At 47.2% G+C, this 12,977-nt stretch overlaps 1 protein-coding gene across 1 annotated transcript; it reads left to right on the top strand.

Moving 5' to 3' along the window:
• Positions 1 to 394: 394 nt before the first annotated feature.
• Positions 395 to 5,487, top strand: CRYBA4 (crystallin beta A4). Its single transcript, XM_035098730.1, has 6 exons — positions 395 to 422; positions 1,540 to 1,559; positions 2,114 to 2,232; positions 2,731 to 2,872; positions 4,426 to 4,568; positions 5,340 to 5,487. The coding sequence occupies exons 1-6, from the start codon at positions 395 to 397 to the stop codon at positions 5,485 to 5,487; spliced, it is 600 nt and encodes a 199-aa protein (XP_034954621.1).
• The last annotated feature ends 7,490 nt before the right edge of the window (positions 5,488 to 12,977 follow it).

The raw sequence follows: 12,977 nt of genomic DNA on the forward strand, positions 1-12,977 counted from the left end.
GCACCTTCACCAGACAGCGCGGCTGGCTTCTAGCATGATAGAAGTGGCTTTCTCTCTATCCTCTTCCTCCACCTCGCACACCACTTCATAGGCATTCTGCTTATGCTCTGAGGCACTCCGCATCCCCTTGTTTCTGGGCCAAGCTTAGCACCAGGGAAACAGTAGTTCTGCACACAGGGGCTGCTCTGAACCCCACCATGTGCCCAGTGACTTTGTCCCTGCCTCTAGTTCCTGCGCTGAGAGGGAGAGAGTGCAACTGCAACTGACTGTGGGGGTCGTGCTCTGGATGAGGCCAGCTTGATCCTCTGTGAGACGGACTTTTGTTCCGGCCTGTGCTGAGTCAGGGGATTTGGGGGTGCACAACGGATATAAAAATCCCTCTGGAGAAGAGCTGATGGGGGGAGTCTGGCTGGAGCTCACAGGTAAGTGCCATCGGAGGTCCCATGGGGCTCCATTCACTTCAACCCTAGAACAGGATCAGGCAGACTTGGGTACAACCCTGAAACTAGCAACTCCAGGCAACGGGTGTGAACTATTGACTTGAGGAAGAATTGGATATCATTTTCCGAGGGCAACGTGCCCTGATAGGTGTCTTAGCGGCAAGAAAGGGGAGCTGTACTCTGCACATGCTCTGTGGCAAACTCATCCGTAAGTGCTGTCTAGTGGTGGAAGAATCTGCCGATGTTGGCTCTCTTAGTTCCTCATTTTTTCCAACCTTAAATTTGGTTCTTCACATTTCTATAACAATTTGCAGGTTGTCCTTTTTTAAATCTTAATGAGTATTTGTAAGCATTTTAGTGCAATTTTCTTCTGCTAAAAATATTTATGTGAACAATTTTGACCAACGTACACATTTCACAAGCAGTTTTCTCTAATAGAATACAACAGTGTATGCTATTTTCACAAATATATCCATTTTTATTTCACCCTAATATATGAATGTTTAAAAACTTTGGTTGGAAAACTGCATTGCAAAAATTCATATATGTGCAATTTTCAAAGGGTAGGTCTGTGCTTGGTTCTCATCTTGTTAAGGAAAGTGTGAATGTGATGAAATGTGGCTTTAAATGTGTCCTGAATGGAGTGTCTTCAGTCTTGGCTGAAGGCAGGTCCCTTGAGTAATCGCTAGTCTTGCCCTTTCCACATGTCTTTCCTTTATCCCAGCTTTTCCATATTGGTGTGGCCTGGAAAGAGGTTTCCAGCATTAAGCTTTGCTCCCAAAGACGTCCTGTAACACCTTTGGCCCTGAGGTTTTCTCCCCTACAGGGAAGCAGAGTCTACCATGAGCCATCACAGCGGAAAAGTCTCTGGACTTTGGAAGGTATGGAGCAATGAGCCAAGTGTATAGCAGGGTTGTAGAGGAGTCCCAGAGAACAAATTTGTTTGCGGGGGGGGGGCAGTATCAAGAAACTGTGAAGGCAAAGAACAGAAATTTGGGGCAGGTTGCTTGAAACCAATTAACAGAATCAAATCCTGTGATTTATCTTACACTTCCAATCTGCAAGGTGCTTCCCTGTGTTCGTTGTGCCCATTTTGCAGATGGAGAGCTGAGGCTTAGAGTGAGTGACTTCTTCAAGGCTAAACAAGGAATCCATGACAGGGAAGGACTTGAGCTCAGATCTTTCTGCACTAAGGAGGAATCATATGGTGTAGTGATTTGGGAGCACTTGGCTCAGGCCTGGGTTCAAATCCCTTCAAAATCTCCCTTCCCCTTCCTCCTACTTCACTGGCTCTTCTGGGGATAAGATGAGGTTATTTGCATTCATGTGCTTCCTCATGCTTCTCCCCAGAGGTGTTGCATGTGGGGTTGAATGCAGGCACATGCCTTCATATACGACTGTGGTGGGCATTAAGTGTGTGGCTTCTTCCACTCACCCCTGCTCTGGAAAAGGGGGTCAGGGTCACTTCTGGCTGCTCCTGATCCTTCTCTCAACCAAGCCCCCAACCCTCCAGTGAGGAATGAGAGACCCTCACCCACCGGTGCCCCATTCAATCCTGCCAGTCTGAGGGCAGCTCCCTGAGCAGCGACAGCAGAAAGCAGGTTCTCTGGTGGGCTTTCCTCCCTGCTCCCCATTCCCCAGGCCCCTGAGCCCCCACCCTTATCTCTTCTCAGATTGTGGCCTGGGACGAGCCCACCTTCCAGGGCCGGAAGCAGGAGTTCACCTCTGAGTGCTATGACATCACATTGTGTGGCTTCGACAATGTCTGCTCAGCCCGCATTGAGAGCGGCACGTGAGTTGGCTCCCTACTGCTTCCCAGAATTCTTGCTCCCTTTCTTGCTTTTCCTGGGACCCCTTTACCCCACTGTCCTTGCCTAGTTCCCACCTTCGCTCTGGTGGTGAATGCCTCACTCACATGTCATGAGTGGACCTTGCTGAGCTTCAGGGCCTGACTCCTTTCCTCAGAGTTCCTAGCAGGCAAATCCCTGAGGCTTGCAACCCTAGACCTGCTCAGATGGGGAGTGTGGTGCAATGGTTAGTGCTGGGCTGGGACCTTGGGAGACCAGGGTTCTGCTGGGTGACCATGGGCCCATCACAGTCTCTCTGCCCAGGCTACCTCACAGGGTTGTCGTGAGGATGGTATGGGGAGCGCCGAGAGTGAATGTGCACAGGATTGTGCTGCATGCAGCGGGGAGAAAGCTGCTGCCGAGCTTTGTTTGCAGAATGTTCATCCCCCAAGCTAAGCCTGCCCCTTCCTGGCTACAGAGGCCCGCCTCCTTTCTCCCCACAGGTGGGTCGGCTTTGAGCACCCCGGTTTCCAGGGGCAGCAGTTTGTTCTGGAGCAAGGTGACTACCCCTGCTGGGAAGCCTGGAGCGGAAGCAACGCCTACCATGCCCACCGGCTGAGCTCCTTCCGGCCCATCTCCTGCGCGGTGAGCAACTGGGGTGGGGCAGCAGGAGGCAGGCTGCGTGGAGGGAGTTGTAGCCCAGGCTGCCGGCTTTGCATGCAGAAGGTCCCAGGCTCAGTCCTCGGCAGCATCTCTAGGGAGGGTCAGCAAAAGACCCTGCCTGAAACCCTGCAGAGCGCCTGCCTGCCTGTACACGCAATACTGAGCAGGCGGACCAAGGTTAAGACTCCAAATTATGTTCCTCAGTGAGAGTAGGGTTGCTCTGCTGAGGAATCATAGAAATGTAAAGTTGGAAGGGGCCCCAAGGGCCATCAAGTCCAACCCCCTCCATGCTAAAGCCTCCATGACAGGTGGCCATACATCCTTTCCTTAGAAACCGCAAAGGAAGGAGAGTCCACCACCTTCCCGGGGAGACTGTTCCACTGTCAACAGGCTCTTGCAGTCAAAAAGTTATTCCTGGCGTTTAGTCAGAATTTGCTTTCTTGGAACCTGAAGCCATGGGTTCAAGTCCTACCCTCTGGAGCAGGAAGTAGCTCCACATTTGGTGGGATACTCTATTAAGGTACTCTGTGTGTGTGTGTGTGTGTGTGTGTGTGTGTGTGTGTGTGTGTGTGTGTGCAACATTGCTCCACCCAGGTTCCTCTTCTTCCTCATAAAGCCCTTTGTGTTGCCTCCGTCTCCTGCTCCTCCCTCATTCAATACATGACTTGCTATAATTAGCAGAGCTTGCAGGACTTGCTGAGCTTAGCTTTTTTATTTTGCTAACAAACTTAAGATGAGCCAGGTGGAATCAGACTCAGGTGGGTCCACCTAGCTGAGCATCCTACATCCTGAAGTGGCTGAGCCTAGAAGCCCACCCAGTAGCCCTGAAGGTAGCATCCTCCTCATCTTGTTTAGTCCCAGCAGCTGTTACTCAGAGATAGACTGCTTCTAAAGCTGGGGGTTAAGAAGGACTAACTGTTGCTTCTCCATGAATTTCCCTCATTCCCTTTGAAAGCCTTCTGGACCAGTAGGCATTACCATGTCTCAGACAGGAGCTAATGGTTGAAGTAAATCACTGAGAAGTCCCTCCTGTGGTCTGCCCTGGGTCCACTGCCAGCAAGCCTGCTGGAACCCAGCTGACAGCCACGCTGCCTTAGAGGTCCCAGGGAAAGTCAAAGTCGACCAAGTCTGCCTGGTGGCTTTGGAAACCAAGCCCTGCGCTATTGACATCAGGAGAGACAGGTGGTAGCTCAGCCAAGCCTTTCATCCCTCCAGGAGAAGCATCAGTAGGAGGAAGCAGCCAGCATCTCCTTGGCACAGGAACGCAGCCCTTAGGGTGTCAGTGGGCTGCCTGGATTTCATCATTCCTAAGGACCACACTGGCCTGGCGGGAATTGTTCGCATCCAGCATCTGAAGGAATGTAGGTTGCTCCCCTGCGCCTTAACAGATTCGGCTCCTTGGCTGTAGAGTCCAAGAGCTGCAGGACAGACATGGTAGCTGGTATTATGATTGATATTGATATTGTTGTTATTTGCATTTATTCATCACGAGGAGTCCAGGCCAGAGCATAAGATGATGTTTTTGCCCTGCACAGAATCACCGGGAGAGCAAGATGACCATATTTGAGCAGGAAAATTTTATGGGACGCAAAGGGGAGCTGAGTGATGACTACCCATCTCTCAAGGCAATGGGATGGGGCAGCAACGAGGTGGGGTCCCTCCATGCGAGTTCTGGCGCGTAAGTACTTTGGGGGGCCCCTGCCAAGCACCGCTCTTCCATTTGTTTCTCAGGGCTGGAACTGAGGGTCACATTTCTCAGGGTGAGTTTCAAAGGAGAGCTGAGCTAGCATGTTGCAATGTTTTCATGTCCCTGGACTCGTCTTTGGTAGAGAACTGGCTTCCTCCTCCTTCCTGCAAGAGATGGATTGATAGCAATAGGATGGAGCCAAAATGACTTTGCACAACAAGGCCTGGTGGCCTGACCTGTGACATTTCCTTCTGGTGTTTCTGTGGGCCCTCTGGTCTGAAGAAGGCAGCTCCCTGAACCAGCAGAGCGGAGGCCTTGCCATTCTTTTTTTTTTTTTAAACATAATTTTTATTGATTTTACAAATTACAAAGAATGGTACATACATGAACACCTTTTCCACCTTCTTCCCACCCCCCTCCATGGGTCCTCCCCTGCCACAGAAGTATCCCACGCAGGTGAACAGTCAGAAGTGGTCCATTTTATGATTGGATTTCTGTCCTCCTCCCCCTCCCCTGCCCCCGAAGCCCCCCCCTGCCACCAGGAAGCTCCAGTGAACCAGGGAGGCCTTGCCATTCTTAGGGGCCTCTGCTCCCTAAGAATAAACAGCATCAGGGAATTCTATGCAGATGAGGATGGTGTGTGGCCTTGCAGCCTCCAAACACCCCTTGCCCTCTGAGCCTGTGGCTGCCCTGCTCTGTGCTGGCTTGATCTCCCCACATCTCAGCGGATGTCTCCCTCCCCCCTCCTTTCTGTCTCCTCAGATGGGTCTGCTTCCAGTTCCCTGGGTACCGGGGCTTCCAGTATGTAGTGGAGAGCGATTGCCATGGAGGCGAATACAAACATGTCCGGGAACTGGGGTCTCATGCTCAGACCTCCCAGGTGCAATCCATTCGCCGAGTGCAGCACTGAGCAAGCCCCATGCAGCGCCTGCCACCTGCCTGGCCCTGGGTGACTTCATCCTGTGCTCCCCTTGCCATGGGCTGGCACAGTGGAATTATTAGCTGCTAGGCCACAGCAAGGATTTCCTCTGATGGTGTGTAGTAAAGTGCATTTGTTTAAACTCTCACAGGCAGAGAGAAAAAGCCAAGGATTTCTACCCATCTAATGTTGTAACCCAGGCACCCCCAAACTGCGGCCCTCCAGATGTTTTGACCTACAACTCCCATGATCCCTAGCTAACAGGACCAATGATCAGGGATGGTGGGAATTGTAGTCCAAAACATCTGGAGGGCCGAAGTTTGGGGGTGCCTGTTGTAACCCAAGGTATCTGGAAGGCTCTCAGAAGGCATTGCCTATTCCCATCTTCCTCAAACCCACCCACAGCACAACTCTCAGGAGGCTGCAGTCTCCCTTTCATGCCAATGGTGTGGCATCTTCACTAGGGAGCACTTCTCTCTCCCTTCCCACCCCTTTTCCATCACCAGGCCAGGGAAACTTTCACATATAAGCCAGATAGAGGCAAACCAGCAATGGCTCTGAAGCAATTATAGGGCTGCTCCCTCAACTCAGACAACTGTCAATATTTTTGCAAAGGGGCGGTTAGAAGCATTGTGCTGATAAATGTTTCACTCTTTGGGTCAGGGTGGGGTAGGAAAGGGGTGCTTGCAAGAGAAATTTTGCAGAGTCAAATTGCTTGGTTCGTGCATGAACTTCACTGCTTTAAGGTCAGGTTCCACTGCAGTAATCAGGAGACATTTCCTTACAAGAGAGATTGGGGTGGGAGTTGGAGATGATCCCTGGGGAATGGCTGAGGGAACTCCAGCAGGAAATGAGTGTTGGCTGAAACTGCTAATAAAGCCACCATATTAACGATTGTCTCAATACATTGACCTCAAACTTATTGCTGCCACAAGCATGGATGGATCTGAATGGGGTGCTTGCCCAAGAGAAGGGAGGCTCCTGAGTGTGAGGCCTGAATGTGTTCAGAAGCAGTCTACCTTTGAAGAACAGCATGGGAATACCACACACCACACCTACTTGAGAGTGGACACAGCAGGAAATAGGATCTCCCATTGTCTTGATCCAGTGGTGGGACTTTTTTTATTATAACATTTTTATTAAATTTTCAAGAACAAAAAAAACACAGTAACAAATACAATAACAACCACAATGAAAAATATACACAAAATATCAAAATATACACAAAGTATCAAATTGATAAAATGGGATTCTCCGAATCCCGTGACTTCCCTCTCTCCTCATCCACTGCATATCATTTCTACTCCAAATTATTATTTACCTCAGATTTCCTGTACTATTTCTAAAATTACAAGAGTTTTTAAAATCCTGCCCATGTATTAACCTGTTTACAATACTTTTGCAAATACATAAACATTTTCAATTCTTTTTAAAAATTTCTTGTCATCTTGATTTCTGAGCTTTTCAGTTAGCTTCACCATTTCAGCATAGTCCAGTAACTTGGTTTGCCAATCTTCTTTGGTTGGGACTGCTTCCTCTTTCCATCTTTGGGCTAACAGTATCCGGGCAGCCGTCATAGCATACAGAAACTTTTTTTTCTGGTCTTTTGGAATCTCCGCTACTACAATATCTAATAAAAAGACTTCTGGGTTTTTTTAAACAAAGGTTACGCTAAACATTAATTTCAATATAAATCATTTTCCAAAAGTTTTTAACCTTCCTACATTCTGGGTGGACTAAACCTCTGAGCCTCTTGGGCTTACCAATCAGAAGGTCGGCGGTTCGAATCCCTGCAATGGGGTGAGCTCCCATTGCTCGGTCCCAGCTCCTGCCAACCTAGCAGTTCGAAAGCACATCAAAGTACAAGTAGATAAATAGGTACCGCTACAGCGGGAAGGTAAACGGCGTTTCCGTGTGCTGCTCTGGTTCACCAGAAGCTGCTTAGTCATGCTGGCCACATGACCTGGAAGCTATATGCCGGCTCCCTCGGCCAATAACACGAGATGAGCGCCGTAACCCCAGTCGGTCACGACTGGACCTAACGGTCAGGGGTCCCTTTACCCTTACATTCCCACCAGATATAAAACGTACCCCCTGTTTCTTTACATTAACAACACTTATTAGATTTTTTTGCTAATTTAACCGGAGTTAGATATCCTTCTTCTCCTCCACTAAGATCTCCTCCTTATGACCCACACTGATCAATGGCAGTTGGTGCCTTTTAAGCCAGCAGCAAGAGATTTCACAAAGGCTGATGAGGAGGGAGTTCTGTTGCCACCCATCTTGAGTCTGGGTTCCTCCAGCCACTCCTGAGTTGAGGTGCTTCTTCAGACCTTGGAGGCACCTGATCTTCCACCTGCCAGCTTGCAGAGTGTGGGCAGCCCAGTCGGAAAATGGGTCCATTTAGCTTAGTGTTGTCAACACTGGCTGGCAGCAATGGCTCTCCAGGGTTTCAGGGAGGTGTCTCTCCTTGTTCTACCTGGAGGTGCTGCTGGGGACCAACCTTAGGACCTTTGTTTTCTTCCCAGGTGGCAAAAGCTTCCATCTGCTAGCCTTTGTGGGCTGTCGAGCTTCCCAATGACATGGCTGCTTGTCCCCCTCTGATAAGGGCGAGGCCATAGCTGTCAACTTTCGGATTTGAAAATAAGGGGTCAGCAGCCTCACCTGTCCCAGGGACAGTCTACGGTATATCTAACAATCCAGAATAGCAGTGGGAAAGAGCACTGGAATAAGGGAATTTCCAGCAAAAAAAGAGAAACTTGACAGCTGTGGCTTGGAATAAGGGAGTTTCCCGCAAAAAAAGGGAGGGTTGACAGCTATGGGCGAGGCCGACATGCCCATCCCCATCCCATAATCACACCAGCTGATTTCCAGCTGGACTGTGACTATACTTGGCCATGATAGCCTTATCATGGGGGCTGAAGACTTGGAGTCAGCTGCTGACAGCTCCCTAAACCGTGCAAGTTGCTAGTCACCCTGACCTCTGGTGGGAGTGGATTCCATGGTTTATTGATGCCGTGTGTGAAGAAGTCCTTCCTCTTGCCTATCCTGAATTGTCCATTCTGCTCCATTGGACGACTCCTTGGGGTTCTAGCATTACAAAGAAGTGGAGAAAGGCTCTTCTCTGCTCGCATTCTCCACTCTGTGCATCATTTTACACCTCTGTCATGCCCACAATTTGCTTTTTCTAAACTAAAAGGGCCCAAATGTTGTAACATTGCCATATAAGGGAGTTGCTCTAGCTCCTCGAGCATATCAGCTACCCTTTTCTGAACTTTTTCCTGCTCTACAATACACTTTTTGAGGGCAACACACCCATGTGCTACTATACATTTTAAAGCACTGCCCCTGACATTTGGTTTCTTTTTAAATCGTCAGCTTTATGCCCTCAAGTGCACATGCGTGGTCCAGTGCTGGAGGGCTTGGATGTTCCAAGGATCTCGGCCATCCTTTTCTCTTTGTGGGTGTTGGGTAAGGTTTAAGGGGGGGTGGGGTGGATGGAGAGCTCTTACCAATAATGTGCTGCTCAATTCTAGCTTGGCTCAATGCTTGCGATGCAGACATCAGCTACAGGCACAGAAACTATGATGGCGACTTCAGAACTATTGTTTCTGCCCATACATACAAATTTGATTGCTTGCTTGATTAGTCCAGCTCATAGGATTAATCAGCTAAGGATTCTTTCATCATGCAATTGCCTTACTTCTAGCAATTGATCCCTGAGGAGGAGGTCAGTTCCCCAAAACAGGAGCCAGATGTATGGAGGAACATGACTCATAGAAGCAGAAGGCCTAGGGATTGCTCTGAGTGTTTAGAACTACACAATCAATTTTAAGTGCTCTCCTTTAACATGGAACACGAGGAACAGAATCCATTTGAAGATCTCTCCCTCATCACAGTTGATCAGGAATATGAAGATGAGCAGCAAAGTCAGTCCTCCAGGAATATGCAGGTGACCTTGGAAGGGACACCACATGGAAGAATCCCGACCAAGCCTATGAAGAGGTGTGTTGTGTTAATAGGGGATTCCCTACTGAGGGGTACAGAAGCAGTGATCTGTGGGCCTGACAAGATGTCTCGAGAGGTGTGCTGTCTCCCCGGGGCCAGGATCAAAGATGTAACAGAACGGCTGCAAGGAATCATAAAACCCACTGACAAATACCCCGTCCTTTTGGTCCATGTGGGAACCAATGACACTGCAAGCCATAGCCTCCAGAAGATCAAAAGTGATTATGAGGCTCTGGGCAGGAAGTTGAAGCAATTAAATGCATAAATTGTCATCTCATCTGTCCTCCCAGTTGAACGACGTGGCACAGGGAGAGGGAAAAATAGGGGAAGGGAATAACTGGCTTCGCAAATGGTGCAAACAGGAACGGTTTGGAATCTTAGATCACGGTCTGCAGTTTCTTGAAGATGGACTTCTGGCAAGTGATGGGCTACACCTCACAAAGGTTGGGAGGAATGTTTTTGCCAGGAATCTCAAAAACCTCATCAGGAGGGCTTTAAACTGACTTATGTGGGGGAGGGAGACAGTGGTAGGAGTCTATCAAGGTAGGAGTCCATCAAGTGCTGAAGATGATCATCCAAATGTCAAGGACCAAATGGAGCAAACAGCAGGCAGACCCAGTGGTGGCAGGAAAATATCCTTAAATTAGAGACATGGGGGAATGGTCAATGGTCTTCAATGTCTGTATACTAATGTACAGAGCATGGGAAATACACAAGATGAACTTGAGCTCTTGGTACAGCAAACCTGGTGTGTCTCATTATTGGAATGTAGTAATATAGAGTTACAATCTATTTCTGAGAAATAGACCAAACAGGGAAGGAGGAGGAGTGGCATTATATATCAGAGATGTGTATACCTATGAAGAGATCCAGGATTTTAAAATTCAAAGCCAAATTGAGAGTATCTGGGTCAAAATTAAGGGAGAGAAAAATAACAGTGATCTCATTGTGGGAGTTTACTATAGATCCCCAAGCCAAACTGAGGACACAGATGATGCCTTCCTGGTAGAGATGACCAAGCATCCAAAAGGAAGTGAGATAGTAGTAATGGGGGATTTCAACTATCCTGATATTTGTTGGATGTCAAACTCAGCCAAGAGCGTAAGGTCGAACAGATTCCTCACTGGCCTTGCAGACAATTTCATTGTCCAGAAAGTGGGAGAAGCAACAAGAGGATCAACCATTTTAGATCTGGTCCTAACCAATAGTGATGACCTGGTTAGTGGGGTAGAAGTGGCAGGATCATTAGGTGGGAGTGACCATGCTCTTCTGGAGTTTATTATACAGCGGAAAGGAGCAACCAAGCATACTAAGACTCAAATTCTAGACTTTAAAAAAGCAGACTTCAGAAAACTTAGGGAAATGCTGGGTGAGATCCCATGGTGAGTAATACTAAAATGGAAGGGAGCTCACGATGGTTGGGAGTTTGTTAAAAGGGAGATATTAAAAGCACAACTTCAGGCAATACCAATGAGACGGAAACATGGAAGGTGCCTAAAGAAGCCATGGTGGCTATTGAAAGAACTTTTAACTGAGTTAAGATTTAAAAGGGATATGTACAAAAAATGGAAAAAATGGAAAAAATTATATAACATAAACAATAAAATGCCACTCATATTATGTGTTGCATCAAAACATCACATTATACTTAATTACTTGGTATAAATTGTACTAAATGCTTACATAATATTGTTTATGTTTACTTGTTTAGTACACCGTTTGCTTAATTGTTCCATATAATTTTTTCAAAACCATTGGTTTTTCATGTAAATTATCAACATGTTTTATCTTAAATAAATAAATACTCCAGAAAATAATAGTATGCAACTATTATTGCTCTACATAAAACCTAAAATTTATGTTTATTAGTTCACAATTTAACATACTGAGAATTAAATGAATCAAATTCCTATGTTTTTATCACTCGTAGTGAGGCAAAATTTCAATCTGTAGGAGCAGGGCCTAAATATTAACCGATTTGTCCCAAATTTGAAATTTGACTATGTTTATACCATACGCCCAAGATAAGATCAAGGGAGGAAACATTTTCAAAAAATTTTTTTTATGAAACACCCTACTCTCAAGAGTCTACACCTCCAAAACCATAATTCAAAAGCATCAATTCTTTGGCGATCTGCCTTCTTTATGGTCCAGCTCTTACTTCCACACATCACTACTGTATAACACCTACACACCCTAAACAGCAGCAACGCCACAACATACCCAACCCAATGCCTTGGGATCATCAAGATCATAGAATCATAGAATCATAGAGTTGGAAGAGACCACGAGGGCCATCCAGTCCAACCCCCTGCCAAGCAGGAAACACCATCAAAGCATTCTTGACATATGGCTGTCAAGCCTCTGCTTAAAGACCTCCAAAGAAGGAGACTCCACCACACTCCTTGGTAGCAAATTCCACTGCCGAACAGCTCTTACTGTCAGGAAGTTCTTCCTAATGTTTAGGTGGAATCTTCTTTCTTGAAGTTTTAATCCATTGCTCCGTGTCCGCTTCTCTGGAGCAGCAGAAAACAATCCTTCTCCTTCCTCCATATGACATCCTTTCGTATATTTGAACATGGCTATCATATCACCCCTTAACCTTCTCTTCTCCAGGCTAAACATACCCAGCTCCCTAAGCTGTTCCTCATAAGGCATCGTTTCCAGGCCTTTGACCATTTTGGTTGCCCTCTTCTGGACACGTTCCAGCTGTCCAACCCTACGCATTGTTTCCGGGGGAAAAGCTCAACAGACCTCAGATACATTGACTTCTGACTGCTAAAGTGCCGCTTGTAAAGCACATTGAGCTTTAGCGAAAGATCTTCAGCCAGCTGAAATGTAACCTTTAGCTTTTAATCAGAAGTGCAAACAACCCAGCAAACGTGTGTTAATCATTAAAACTGCAAGCATGAAGCAGGAACCCCTTCAAAGATGGGTCCATCCTCTGATTGTCTTCCTCATCCTCTCACTTCTTCCATGTTAATCATTCATAAACGATAGTAAAGTTTAAAAGCCTCATCAATACCTGATTCACAGAGCCAGGAGGGTCTGCCACGCAGCATGGCACTCCAGCAGATGACACAAATACCGCCCGCGCTGAAAAAAATCCCACACCTACTCTCCCTCTCCGCACATGACAGAGATGGCTAAAAATCAACAGGGAGAGATAGAGGACCACACAGGAGGAAGCTGCAAGTGATTTATTTGCCCTAACAAATAAACCAATCCATGCAACTGTTCTTCAGGGGCAATATGGTTTATTTGCCAGTAATGTAAAAAATGCTGTTTTAATGGAGGTCCTGCCTCTGAGGACTGCTAAAGGCAGAAGAGCAACTCTCTGCCACTGTTGTGAGCTTGGGTAGTTGGAATGTAGGACAACTGACAAAAACCTTCCTTGTATTGTTTTGAATTACATTGTGTTAGCAACATAACTACCCTTCTACCTCTTGTGTACCATCCAAAGCTGTCTCACT

Source organism: Zootoca vivipara, chromosome 17 (genome assembly GCF_963506605.1).
Source record: "Zootoca vivipara chromosome 17, rZooViv1.1, whole genome shotgun sequence".
In the NCBI taxonomy this organism is placed as follows: domain Eukaryota; kingdom Metazoa; phylum Chordata; class Lepidosauria; order Squamata; family Lacertidae; genus Zootoca; species Zootoca vivipara.

Coding starts and splice junctions, on each gene's coding strand:
- CRYBA4 (XM_035098730.1), top strand. CDS start 395: ATGGGGGGAGTCTGGCTGGAGCTCACAG. Junction 423..1,539: donor AGTCTGGCTGGAGCTCACAG/GTAAGTGCCATC, acceptor CCCATTTTGCAG/ATGGAGAGCTGAGGCTTAGA. Junction 2,233..2,730: donor GCCCGCATTGAGAGCGGCAC/GTGAGTTGGCTC, acceptor TTCTCCCCACAG/GTGGGTCGGCTTTGAGCACC.